Source organism: Nerophis lumbriciformis, linkage group LG19 (assembly GCF_033978685.3).
Source record: "Nerophis lumbriciformis linkage group LG19, RoL_Nlum_v2.1, whole genome shotgun sequence".
NCBI lineage: Eukaryota > Metazoa > Chordata > Actinopteri > Syngnathiformes > Syngnathidae > Nerophis > Nerophis lumbriciformis.
In genome coordinates, this window is record NC_084566.2 from 14,132,079 (window position 1) to 14,147,105 (window position 15,027).

The window sequence follows — 15,027 nt, forward strand, 5'->3', positions numbered from 1 at the left end:
TATTAATGTAACCTCACCTTTATCGTTAGTTTTTAAGCCAAAATGAGTCCATTCTCTCTTTTCTGTCTACACACTGTGTCTGCTTGTAAGTACTCTGTGATTGTGCGCTGCCGAACATGCTCCTCTGCTCGTAAAACCAGCAATGTCACGACTTGACGCGCCGTCATGCCTGTAAAAAAAAAAATGGCGAACCCGTACTTTTCAAACAGAGTATAGTACCGTTTTTTATTCATTAGTATCGCGATACTATACCAGTACTGGTATATCGTACAACTCTAATACAAAACATGTATTTAATGCTATTCAAGTTTGATTTTCAGAAAGTATAAATATTGTTGCACATTGATAAAAAAGTGTGATTTTTTTATCTTGTGGGCTCCAGATCAAATTCTGCTCATGGCCCATATTTGCAGGCAAATTAAAAAAAACAAGTAACCCCGTTGAAGACCACCGGTGTAGTGTCTTGTCATATTTTGGAGATGAGTGAACCGCTGTTCCCCAGTGTAGCCAGCACTCGTGAGGAAAGTCTAATTTAAAACATTTGTATGCTCGTACAACACTGAAAGTCTTTGGCATATCCGTATGTGGAATTAAATGATGGAATGGATTAACCATAGAAATCAAACAAAGCACTAATATGATTCAGTTTAAGAGACTGTTCAAACTACAAGTGTTCACAAAGTACACATAACAATAATTATGATTAACATCTTGAACCTTTTTTTTCTTTTTTCTTTTGAGATAAAGATTATTTTTGTATGCAAATTTTCAGGACTTATGCAGATCCCAAATACAGATCAGCAGGTGCCAGAAGGTAAGAAACGTTGCTTTTGCATAATATTGCGAAACAAATGGTCAGATAACACGTCTTACCTTATACACACCCCATAATAATACTCCTATGTTGAAGCACAGTACAATCTATCAAGCGGTGTGGCTTCATAGCTTACCAAAGTCGTACTAAAACATTTTGACAGACTTTTGAGCGTCGTGTGTAATGCTCTATATTCTCAATGGAGCATATACAATTTTGGTGTTGTTTACTGCCATCATATTGCAGCCTACATGTATCTCTTATGTGTGACTGCCATCTACTGGTCACACTTATCAAATAAAATAGCTTCGAGGTCGGTAAGCACAACCAAAATTATTCAGTACATTAGGTGCACCGGGTTATAAGGCGCACTGTCGATTTTTGAGAAAATTGAAGGATTTTAAGTGCGCCTTATAGTCCGAAAAATATGGTACATGTTCTTTTTAGCTATTAGGGTTATAAATGGTAAACGTTTACATTATGTCAGAACATGTGTATAGTGGGATTTTACCCTCAAGTTCCAACTCACTTGTGCTATGGTTCGGCATACGGGAGAAAGGCTTGGGCGGGAGCGCTGGAGGCTGCTTGTGGTACATCGGCGGCTTGACAGCTTGGTTATCCTGAAGGTCACTTGAGTAGGTGACAGACTTCTTAGGGCCCCGGGTCATGGACGACTTATGTGAGGGCTCCTGAGTACAGATGCCGCCGTCAACCGAAGATCGTACCTCAACAGTTGCTAAGCAGAGGGAGCAAACAGAGAAGGTATGGTTTGTGGAGATACTGCATGGCTACTGCATGTTTACTCAGTAGCACAGTCATGGGGAGACGTCTACAGGCTTTGGCTTTCAGGCAAGCGCCCCTCAAAAAGTAGTAACGAGTTAAAGCTGATTAAAACCCAGCAGCCCATTTTACAGGATATCTTTTGGAAATGTTGTCTTCACCCCTTTATAGATTCATTTCTATTTTTAACATGGCACATTAGGATTCATTTAGTAGGGCACTGATAAAATGCCTTCTTGGAGACACAGTAGTTGCTTTCCAAGTGTTTTAAGATGTATTTATTATACTAATTTTAGGAGGAGATATTCACTAAGATTAAACAAAACTGAAAACAAAATAAAAATATGGAGGAACAAACTAAAACAGATGTATTTTTTTATTTTGTTTTTCCACAAAACAATTTTATTATTAAAATTAAGAAAAAAAATGAAACAAAAGAAAGACATTTGCCAGAAATCAAAGAAAGATGTTACCTTTATGCAAGTATAGACTGATGCTTGTAATATTGGTACAATCTAATTAAATTAAATGACAAGTTTTTCAAATAAAATTGGAAGTTTTTTCTCATTTTAAATGTTCCTTCAGAAAAATTGGTAATTTTTCCATTTCAGTGAGACCTTAATACTTATTTGTACTTCTATGATGGGACACTCATGGAAATATTTGGAAATTTACTTCTTTTTTTTTAATTTTTTTTTTATTTTTTTTTTATAAATTGTATTTATTATATATTTTTTATAAGAATATATATTCACTAAGCTGAAGGCCAAACTAAAAATAAAAGAAAAATATGAGGAACAAATTAAAATAGCTATATATATTTTTTTTTCCTTCACGAAAACAATTATGGTTTTTTGAAGAAAAAAAAAAATAATAATAATAATTAAAAATAAAAAAAAGTCAAAGAAAAGTAAGACATTTACCAAAAAAAAAAAAAAAGATTTTACCTTTATCCAAGTATACACTGATGCTTGTAATATTGGTACAATCTAATAAAAAAAATAACATTACAAGTTTTTCATATAAAACTAGACGTTTTTTCTCATTTAAAATTTTCCTTCCAAAAAATTGGTAATTTTTCCATTTCAGTGAGACCTTAATACTTATTTGTACTTCTATGATGGGACTCATGGAAATATTTGGAAATCTACTTAAATTTTATTTTTTTAATATTTTTTATAAGAAGAGACATTCACTAAGATGAAGGCCAAACTAAAAATAAAAGAAAAATATGAACACATTAAAATAGCTATATATTTATATTTTTTTCCACGAAAACAATTTAATTTCTTTAAGAAAAAAAAAAAAAGTTTTTAAATAACCAAAAAGTCAAAGAAAATAAATAATTTTTTTCCAGAAATAAAAATAAGATTTTAGTATACAATGATACCTGTAATAATAGTACAACCTAATTCAATATGTTATACTATTCTATAAAATTACACATTTTTTTAAATATAAAATTGGAAGATTTTTCTCATAATATTTTGACATTTTTACACCAGAAGTAATTCCATTTAGTGAGACCTTAAGACTTATTTGTACTTCTATGATGCGACACTCATGGAAATATTTAGAAATCTCCTTTTTTTTTTTTAAATTATATTTATTATATTATGTATTTATATATATTATATATTTTTTGATAAGAAAATATATTCACTAAGATTAAGGCCAAACTGAAAATAAAAGAAAAATATGAGGAACAAATTAAAATAGCTATATTTTTAATTTTGTTTTTCACAAAAACACTTTTTAAGGAAAAATGTTAAAAAATAAATAAATAAAAAAAATTTAAATTTTTTTTAAAAGTCAAAGAAAAGAAATACTAATTAATAATAATTAAATAATAATAATTAAATAATTATATTATTCTGCCAAAATTACACTTTTTTCATATGAAATTGGAAGTTTTTTCTCATAATATTTTGACATTTTTCCTTCAGAAGTATTGGTCATTTTTCCATTTCAGGGTCACCTTAATACTCCTACGTAAGACATAATGCAAGTTCCCTGCCACTCGAAAAAATATAATGCTTTATGAAAATCTAAATACCAGTCTAATATACAGTACTTTTAATTTAACATAAACCGTTATTGTCATTGTCTTTCTGCTTAGGTGAGGAAAATTACACGGTTCTTCTGCGTGAAGTGATGCATATGGTTTGAGTGTCAAATAAGGTTCCCTACGTGACAAGTTAGCTAAAAGTGTCTTCATTTCTTGCAAAGCCGACAGCCTTCCACTGTATTAATGCACGGCTCTACTTTGAATCATACTTTTTTTTTTAGGTCAACTGTTTATTTGAAGAGTCTACGCTAAAAAACACATACTGTATGCTGGTAACCACTTTAAATTATGCTCAGCTTTGATAATAAAAGCTGTCCGAGGCACTTCCAATCAACATGAAAGCATTTGCAAAATGTGTTTTAATCAAAGTTTCTATCTAGCTCCCCTTGCGTGAGTCTTGAAGAGTGCAATTCAGAGCAGATTGATTAATGAAGAAATGAATAACTAAAAGACCACATATTCCTTGCTGGTTTCATCTTTGAGACACGGACAAAACTTGAGATCGCCCGCTCCCTGAAGATCGGATCACTTAAGATATGAGGCAGCTCACCTTTTTCAAAGATCTCTTTTAGTACTCCTCTCTTGATTAGTTCATCTCGACTCTGTCGCATGGACATCTTCCTCTCCAAGGCTGCATGAGTGGGGAAGGAAAGACAAACTAAAATCATGCATTTTCCAAACAGAATATCAGACAAACAAACTACAAAACCAGTGAAGTTGGCACGTTGTGTAAATCGTAAATAAAAACAGAATACAATAATTTGCAAATCTTTTTCAACTTATATTCAATTGAATAGACTGCAAAGACAAGATACTTAACGTTCGAACTGGTAAAGTTTGTTATTTTTTGCAAATATTAGCTCATTTGCAATTTGATGCCCACAACATTTCTCAACGAGCTATTGCAAGGAATTTAGGGATTTCACCATCTACGGTCCGTAATATCATCAAAAGGTTCAGAGAATCTGGAGAAATCACTGCACGTAAGTGGCAATGCCCGTGACCTTCGATACCTCAGGCAGTACTGCATCAAAAAACGACATCAGTGTGTAAAGGATATCACCACACGGGACAGAAAAGCACTGTCAATAACTACAGTTTGTCGCTACATCTGTAAGTGCAAGTTAAAACTCTACTATGCAAAGCGAAAGCCATTTATCAACAACACCCAGAAACGCCGCCGGCTTCACTGGGCCTGAGTTCATTTAAGATGGACTGATGCAAAGTGGAAAAGTGTTCTGTGGTCTGACTAGTCCACATTTCAAATTGTTTTTGGAAACTGTGGACGTTGTGTCCTCCGTATCAAAGAGGAAAAGAACCATCCAGACTGTTATAGGCGCAAAGTTCAAAAGCCAGCATCTGTGATGGTGTGGGGGTGTATTGGTGCCCAAGGCATGGGTAACTTACACATCTGTGAAGGCACCATTAATGCTGAAAGGTACATACAGGTTTTGGAGCAACATATGTTGCCATCCAAGCAACGTCTTTTTCATGGACTCGCCTGACAATCCCAAGCCACATTCTGCACGTGATACAACAACGTGGCTTCTTAGTAAGAGTGCGGGTACTAGACTGGCCTGCCTGTAGTCCAGACCTGCTTTTTAAAGTGTTCAATTCAACAAATTGATGGAATACAGTTGTCCCTCATTTATCACTGTTAATTGGTTCCCAATTGACAGTGATAAATGAATTTCTGTAATGTAGGAATCATTGATTATAAATCAAATATTTTCATAGCTTAAGTATAAAAACTGTTAATGGCCTAAATACATTTTTAACATCAGGATATGTTCATACTGCAAGGTTGGATGTCAAAATCAGACTTTTTTGTCAAATCCGATGTTTTTAGTGGCCGTTCACATTACAAAATAAAGTTATTTCTAATGTGAATGCAATCTGACCCACATGCGGACATGGCGTCATGACGTTGCACGCACTGCAATGTTTACGGAAGTAAACATGGCTTCCACTCTAGTCGGTCTCAGTACTGGCACATTTGTGGCAATTTTAAGGATTTTGTGCAATGAAAGTCAACATTTTCTGAAGTATTTTGGCTCCTGCTGTTTTATGGGATATTTTGCTTTGATGTCTGCTTGAAGAGTGGTGGAACTTTTATTTTCACCCGTTTTCTGCGCAGTTGTTAATTATTTCTTTGGTAACCGTCTATTTTGGTGAATAATTATGACGTTTGTCGCTTTTTAATTACGTTCTGGCCGGATGAATGCGACCTGAGCGCAAGAGCGTTCACGATGAGGATGCATCGCATACTGTATACATCCATCCATTTTCTACCGCTTGTCCCTTTTGGGGTAGCGAGGGGTGCTGGTGCCTATCTCAGCTGCATTCGGGCGTTAGGCGGGGTACACTCTGGACAAGTCGCCACTTCATCACAGGGCCAACACAGATAGACAACCTTCACACTCACACTAGGGACCATTTAGAGTTGCCAATCAACCTATCCCCAAGTGCATGTCTTTGGAGGTGGGAGGAAGCCGGAGTACCCGGAGGAAACCCACGCAGTCACGGGGAGAACATGCAAACTCCACACAGAAAGATCTCGAGACCTTCTTTTGGTGAGGCACATGCACTAACCCCTGTGCCACCCTGTATACAGTACAGGCCAAAAGTTTGGACACACCTTTTCATTTCAATGCGTTTTCTCTATTTTCATGACTATATATATTGTACCGGTAGATTGTCACTGAAGGCATTAAAACTATGACACCTGTGAAGTGAAAACCATTTTAGGTCACTACCTCTTGAAGCTCATCGAGAGAATGCCAAGAGTGTGCAACGCAGTAATCAGAGCGAAGGGTGGCTATTTTGAAGAAACGAGAATATAAAACATGTTTTCAGTTATTTCACTTTTTATTGTTAAGTGCATAACTCCACATGTGTTCATTCATAGTTTTGATGCCTTTAGTGACAATCTACAATGTAAATAGTCCGGAAAATAAAGAAAACCCATTGAATGAGAAGGTGTGCCTAAACATTTGGCCTGTACAGTATATCCGATTTTTATCCACATACGAATAAGGCTGTCTCGGATATGAAAAATTTGGAATTGCACTGTTCACACGAACATAAAAAAAAAATCCGATGTAAATTGCATGTGGGCAAAAAAATCAGAATTGACCTGCAGTGTGAACAAGAACATGAACATGAAACAACACCCTTTAGTCTCTTTTACACTCTTTTAATCCTTTAGTGGCCAATACTACTACAGTATTGGTATTTTTTGACATATACACCATTAATTACATAAAGATTAATTACCAAATGTAACAATTTTGTGTTGTTGGATCTAAAACTAAAATTAACGATTTTCTGGTCTTGTTGCACATTTAAGACTAATTCATTGGCCTTGCTAGTTTGAGGAACCTTTTCAAATGCTGCATTGTGTTGTTAACATGATAAAATTCTACAAAGCAAGCGGTACTCATTACCTAATCAAATTGAAGAAAAAAAAAAACAGAGCCTTGACTGACAGAGGCGCTAAAAGCACAAAGCAAAGAGAACTATCCCAACAACACTTTATAGCACTGCATTATGCACCAAATGGCCCATACTGTAGCTACTGTGTGCTTCTATTTTTAGCCGTTAAACGTGGAGGCACTTAACATCCATCTTCAATCGGAAGGACTGAAGGCTGAAATCACATTTCTTGTTCCAAAAATCTAGCTCTGCATTGCAACTAATTAAGAAGAACTAACGAGGATGAGCTGCAACATGGCACAGATTGTATGTGTGGTTTACATATTGCCGAGCTGCTCAGTCTCTGTGACTACATTCTGGACATCCATGCCGCCCTGGGTCACTATGGATTTAATAATCATTAAAAGAATATCTAAACGGCAAATTCAAGCACCTCAAAATCCATATTAAAGCTTTGTAGATGCAAACAACTATTCTCCAATTAACACCCATATTCAAGTAACATTGTAGTTACCAGGTGCATGGTCTAATGGATTAGATTTATATTGCGCTTTTCTATTCTTAGATACTCAAAGCGCTCACAGAGAAGTGGGAACCCATCATTCATTCACACCTGGTAGTGGTAAGCTACATTTGTAGCCACAGCTGCCCTGGGGTAGACTGACGGAAGCGAGGGTGCCAGTTTGCGCCTCCGGCCCCTCTGACCACCACCTATCATTCATTCATCATTCATTCACCAGTGTGAGCAGTACCGGGGGCAAGGGTGAAGTGTCCTGCCCAAGCACACAACGGCAGCGATTTGGACACACAATAGCGCCTGTTGGGAGCCCCGTTTGCTAGTACCGTATTTTCCGGACCATAGGGCGCACCAGATAATAAGGCGCACTGCCGATGAGCGGGTCTATTTTCATACAAAAGGCGCACTAGTTTACAAGGCGCAATAAAGGGGTCATATTGTTCTTTTTTTCTAAATGTAAAACACTCCTTGTGGTCTACATAACATGTAATGTTGGTTCTTTGGTCAAAATGTTGCATAGATTATGTTTTACAGATCATCTTCAAGTCGCTTTCTGACAGTCGCTTCAGGATGCGCCGTTTTGTGGGCGGTATTATTTACGTGGCTCACCTTCGACAGCGTCTTCTCCCCGTCATCTTTGTTGTAGCGTGCAAGGACGGGGGTGGAAGAAGTGTCAAAAGATGGAGCTAACTGTTTTAATGACATTCAGACTTTACTTCAATCAACAACGGAGCAGCATCTTCTCATCCGTGGCTCAATAGTGCAACAACAACGCCGGAAATGTGTCCCGTGAAAAAACGTCTGACCGGAACTCTATAATAACTAAAGTTCCTTGGGTGAATAATGTAAACTCACTACACCGGTATGTTTTAGCGCTTTCATGGCGAGTTTACTGACAGATATAAGTAAGAACTTTACACTACTTTATATTAGAAATGGCAACAGCGGAGGATGAATGTCCCATAACAAGAAGATAGAGAAAAAGAAGAAGCTTATCGACTACGGTGTTGGCACGGACTACAAAGGCGGATGCATGAAAATTTTCAGAACTTATGCAGATCCCAAATCAGCAGGTACCAGAAGGTAAGTAAAGATGCTTTTGCATAATATTGTGAAACAAAGCACCAGATAATATGTCTTACCTTATACACACACCATAATATTACTCTTATGTTGAAGCAGAATACAATCCATCAAGTGGTGCGGCTTCATAGCTTACCAAAGTCGTACTAAAACATTTTGATAGATTTTTGAGCGCCGTGTGTAATGTTCTATATTTTCAATGGAACATGTAAAATTTGTGTGTTTTGTTTACTTGAGTCATATTGCAGTCTACACATATCTCTTATGTTTGACTGCCATCTACTGGTCACACTTATCATTTCACCATGTACCAAATAAAATTGCTTCGAGGTCGGTAAGCACAACCAAAATTATTCTGTACATTAGGCACACTGGGTTATAAGGCGCACTGTCGAGTTTTGAGAAAATGAAAGGATTTTAAGTGCGCCTTATAGTTTGAAAAATACGGTACTCACGTATTTCTACTACAACCCAGTAGGGGCATGAGTCAGGAAAACCCGGGTAAAGGTCGACACCAGATGGTCAGCACTGTAGTAAATTCAGGGATTATACTTGGTTTTCATCCAATATGAAAAGTAATCAGTCAAAACTGAATGACACAATGACAGTTATGCAACCCCATTAAGTCAAAAGCCTAAATGAGGATACGTCTTTCAGATTTCACAGGTATTGTGTCATTAAAAAAAAAGGTAATTGGTGCAACAACCAAGCTATGAGTCAAGAGTTAATCCACACAAAAATAGATGCATCAATAGGGTTTTCAGAATTGCAAGCAATTTCATCAGAAAAGTAGAAAGACATGACAAAAGGACAGTGCACATAATTACAAAAATAAACTTAACTGTGCTGTGACACAACTCCTTACTAAAAGCCCATCAGTATCAAATATGTCTGCCAGTAAAATTGTGTTAATCAGAGAATGGCCCAAAATAAAGTTCTATTTTGGGACACCCCACGTTTCAGCGCAGGGGCCCAAGTAGTGTCGGACGAATGCCGCAGCCTCTCAATCTGTACAGAGATGAGAGGATTAGACGCTCATCAGAGACTGGGCTCAGGGCATACTAAATCAAACTGGCATATCTGAGCGCAGCCTGTATTGATCTGAGAACGCTACACTTAGAGAGAAAATATATTCCGCTGCGAAGTGACCCAGATAGTCAGAGCACATCCGAGCAAAGCCCCGAGGCTCCAAGCAGAGGTTTTTGTTGCGGTTCCTTAGGCAATTATCTGAACTTGAGCGTTACAAAAGTGAGCATTAAAAACTATCATATAGTCTTGTCAATGAGAAGCTTAGGCATTAACATGAAAAAAACATTCAATATCCAAAGCACCGCAATAATGTTGTTTTGAATATGAGTGAGTATGTGTGTTGTGTGAGATTATCAATAAAATAAATAATAGAAAGGGGTCCATGTACCTTCCGTTCATTCTATTTCCAATTCTTAAACGCAAATCCATCCATCCATTTCCTACCGCTTGTCCCTTTTGAGGCACAAAATAAAATTAGGGCCATTTTTCGATTTGTATTATATATGGCAGATTTTAAAACAAACAAAAAAGGGTTGATTTTCATTAAAATATTTCCATAAAATTGGATTTTGTGCCGTTTTCCTTTTACTATTATTTTTTTCCAGCTAAAACACAAAAATCGAATATATGTTCATCCAAAATGCAAAAATGAGTGGTTATCTGCGTGATGACAAATTGAACCGGAAGCAGTAGTTTAGCTTTTCCTTTGAATTTAGCATAACGGTAACATATTTGTTCAGCAGGAGTCTATTGTCCTTTTAAAAAAGTCTCATTAAATAGTTGTCCAACTTTTGTTTCAGAAATGAAAATAGAAAAAATGGCCCGAAATTAGTTTTTGGATTCGCATTAGGTAATTTGGAATAGAATGAACGGAAGGTACACGGACCAAAGATATTACCGTTACGTCACACAAAGGAAATCTCAAATACTGCTTCCGGTTCGATTTGTCATCACACAGATAACCACACATTTTTGCATTTTGGATGAACATAAATTCGATTCTTGTGTTTATCTGGAAAAATAAAAATCAATAAAAGGAAAACAGCACAAAATCCAATTTAATGGCAATATTTTAATAAAAATCAACCATTTTTTGTTTGTTTTAAAATCTGCCACATATAATAAAAATCGAAAAACAGCCCTAATTTAGTTTTTTGATTTGCGTTTTAGAATTGAAAATGGAAGGTACACGAACCAAAAGATATTATGCTAAAAACATGCTAAACGCAAAGGAAAAGCTAAAATACTGCTTTTGGTTCAATTTGTCATCACGCAGATAACCATGCATTTTTGCATTTTGGATGAACATATTCGATGTTTGTGTTTATCTGCAAAAATAAAAATCCATAAAGGAAAACAAAATCCATTATTATGGCAATATTTTTATGAGAATCAACTTTTTTTAATTTTAAAATCTGCCATATATAATAAAAATCTAAAAACAGCCCTAATTTAGTTTTTTCAGAATTGGAAATAGAATGAACGGAAAGTACACGGACCTTGTATGTTTTGGTATTTGAATTTTCCTTTCATAAATGGAAATTACAAAACAGAAAACGATTAGTTTATTGAAATTTCGTTTCAAAACACAAAAAAGAACATCTTTTGTTGAAAAGCAATAACCAAATATAAAAAACAATTTGATTTTGATTTTATATTTCATAAAATAAAAATTAAGATAGTCAGTAAAAAAACGGAAAAACAGACCAAAACGGATGTTTTTTCAAAGTCTGACACCGGAAGTTTTTTTTTTCCAAAATAAAAGCAGGGATACTACAGTACCTTAAAGTTAAAGTTAAAGTTAAAGTACCAATGATTGTCACACACACTAGGTGTGGCGAAATTATTCTCTGCATTTGACCCATCACCCTTGATCACCCCCTGGGAGGTGAGGGGAGCAGTGGGCAGCAGCGGTGGCCGCGCCCGGGAATCATTTTTGGTGATTTAACCCCCAATTCCAACCCTTGATGCTGAGTGCCAAGCAGGGAGGTAATGGGTCCCATTTTTATAGTCTTTGGTATGACTCGGTTTGAACTCACAACCTACCGTTCTCAGGGCAGACACTCTAACCACTAGGCCACTGAGTAGGTAAGATAAATATGTTTTCTTGCAGGCCCACCTGTTTAACAGGACTTACCAAGGACAGGCGGGAAAACCGAGAGAGGTGTAGTGTGAATGGCTAAAATGTATTTGGAGTCCTACACAGAAAAGGTTTTAGACATGGCACAACAAAGACTGACACCTACAGATATCTATATGCACATCCATCCATTCATTTTCTGCCGCTTGTCCCGCTCTGTGTCGTAAGGGGGTGCTGGGGCCTATCCCAGCTGTATTCGGGAGGAAGGCGGTGTACACCCTGGACAAGTTGCCACCTCATCGCAGGGCCAACACAGATAGACAACATTCAAACACTCGGACCAATTTAGTGTTGCCAATCAACCTATCCCCGGGTGAATAAATAAAAAGGGATTTTGTCTAAAAATCGCTACTTCCGGTTCTGGTGTCGTAATATGAAAACACATACGTTTTGGTCTGTTTTTCAGTTTCAGTTTCTGTACATGTTGGTCCTTGTTGTGCCATGTCCAAAATAATTTTTGGGTAGAGCTGCAAATAAATTTTAGCCAGGCACACAGGTACTGTACCGTATTTTCCGCACTATAAGGCGCACCTAAAAACCACAATTTTTCTCAAAAGCTGACAGTGCGCCTTATAACCCGGTGCGCTTTATTACGATTCATTTTCATAAAGTTTCGATCTCGCAACTTCGGTAAACAGCCGCCATCTTTTTTCCCGGTAGAACAGGAAGCGCTTCTTCTTCTACGCAAGCAACCGCCAAGGAAAGCACCCGCCCCCATAGAACAGGAAGCGCTTCTTCTTCTACTGTAAGCAACCACCCGCCCCCGGAAGAAGAAGAAAAAACGCGCGGATATCACCGTACGTTTCATTTCCTGTTTACATCTGTAAAGACCACAAAATGGCTCCTACAAAGCGACAAGGATCCGGTTCATAAAAAGACGCAATCTCTCCATCCGCACACGGATTACTACCGTATTTCACAGCAACTGATATTCCTGTGAACCGCACTGTGGAACGGGAGCACGTACGGTGAATATTCGCACCACAGGGAATGAGAAGTCATCCTTCACTGTGGTTCTAGCTTGCCATGCTAACTTCCACCCATGGTGATATTCAAAAGGAAGACCTTGCCAAAAGAGACCTTTCCAGCCGGCGTCATCATAAAAGCTAACTCGAAGGGATGGATGGATGAAGAAAAGATGAGCGAGTGGTTAAGGGAAGTTTACGCGAAGAGGCCGGGTGGCTTTTTTCACACAGCTCCGAAGGCGAACACACCTTCACTAAGACGGGCAGACAGCACCGGACGACATACGCCAACATTTGCCAGTGGATCGTAAATGCCTGGGCAGATATTTCGGTCACAACTGTGGTCCGAGCTTTCCGGAAGGCAGGATTCACAGAACTGCTGCACAACAACAGCGACACTGAATCCGATGACTTTGACGAGACGGAGCCGGCCATTTTTGGATCCCACGCTTGCGCAACTTTTCAATTCGGACACCGAAGACGAAGAATTCGAAGGATTTACGAATGAAGAATAACTTCAGAAGGTGAGCGCTATGTTTATTTTGTGTGTTGTGACATTAACGTTCGAGCAACATTATGTTGCTATTGCTCTACACCATTTTGAATTTTACTATGTTTGTGATTGCACATTTGCGTACATTTTGGGACAGAGTTGTTAGAACGCTGGTTTTCAATATATTATTAAAGTTTGACTGAACTATCTGACTGTTTTTTTGACATTCCCTTTAGCGCAGCGTAGGCGCGGCTTATAATCCGGGGCGGCTTATTGGTGGACAAAGTTATGAAATATGTAATTCATTGAAGGTGCGGCTAATAATCCGGTGCGCCTTATAGTGCGGAAAATACGGTAGTATCCTTGCTTTTACTTTGAAAATAAAAATTCCGGTGTCAGAATATGAAAAAACATCCGTTTTGGATGGTTTTTCCGTTTCTGTTTACAGAGAATCGTCGTTTTTCTTTTATGAAACATAAAATAAAAATCAAACCCTTTTTTTATATTTGTTTATTGCTTTTTTAACACCAACAAAGAAAAGCGCTCTGTTTTTCAATGTTCTGTGTTTTGAAACAAAATTCAAGTGAACCAATTGTTTTTTGATGTTTTTAATTTCCATTTATGAAAAGAAAATTCAAATCCCAAAACATACACTGACTGAAAACAAAAAATATAAAATATATATACAATATAAAAACATGTGCTTAATGTCAACATGCTATTAGAAAAAATGTCGTCCCTGTGTAGTGGAAATGTTGGGGCCCCCAAGGTCAAAAAGTTCATCCATCCATCCATTTTCTAACGCTTGTCCCGTTCGGGGTTGCGGGGGTGCTGGAGCCTATCTCAAGTTAAGAAGCCCTATTTAGTGTTTCTTACTAAATAAAGTTTATTTTGAGAGATCTTCAAAAAGCAAATGGAATCGATTTAACGGAAAGGCCAATTTAATCTTTTGCATTGGGGTCAGGTGGGCAGATAAAGAAAAAGCAAGGCCAGCAACACTTGAGTCCTTCTAATAATTTTAATACAAACTGCGCAGGCGCTACCAAACACAGACCGGTCTCGACAATGTCTTCATCAGTGTGCAATTTTCACCAGGAAGTGATGCACTTAAATAGTCACAGCTGTGGTCAATTAATTGATAAAATACATCAAGAACAACTTCAAAAATGAAAGTGCACAAATAGTAGACAAAATTAAAAATTGTAAAAAATAAATCAAAGACTAAGAACAGTATCATAGGAAAATAAATAAAAGCAATAAAAAAAACATTTATTAAAAAAAAATTACAATTAAATAAAAACATTTTAAAAAAATGTAGTGCTTCTAATGCATGTCAGGATAGACTTCTGAATTCACAATATTTTGCAGGCATAGCTCATGGTAATCTAAATGAAAGAAAAAGTACTATAATAAATTATTTGTATTGTAAAAAAGAAATATACTTCAACAGGTAAAGGGCATCGTCACCAATCCAGAGATGCTTAATAACATTCACAGTCAGACTCATAATCATGTAATCAGCAGGAAAGCATCACCATCAGCAACATTGTTGAACACAATGAAGTTGATGTGAAATAAAAACGACTCAAGATGTACAAATGCAAGTCTTGAAGATCTAATGAGAGCATTTGTTTTCTCATAATCGTTCATCTCAGCGTTGATGAGGTTGCACGCAGCACAGGATCATGTGCCAGTTTCCATTT

General features: G+C 37.0%; 1 protein-coding gene across 7 annotated transcripts in view; it reads right to left on the reverse strand.

The window, feature by feature from the left end:
- The window catches only part of LOC133618812 (phosphatase and actin regulator 1-like), a 105,018-nt gene that overhangs the window by 44,106 nt on the left and 45,885 nt on the right, over positions 1-15,027 (reverse strand). For all 7 annotated transcript variants that reach the window (XM_061979550.2, XM_072915189.1, XM_061979546.2 and 4 more), the window contains exons 3-4: positions 4,213-4,293; positions 1,344-1,550 (exon numbers count right to left, since the gene is read on the reverse strand). In XM_061979550.2, the coding sequence (XP_061835534.1) occupies positions 1,344-1,550; positions 4,213-4,293 (288 nt within the window). The remainder of the gene's footprint in view (positions 1-1,343; positions 1,551-4,212; positions 4,294-15,027) is intronic.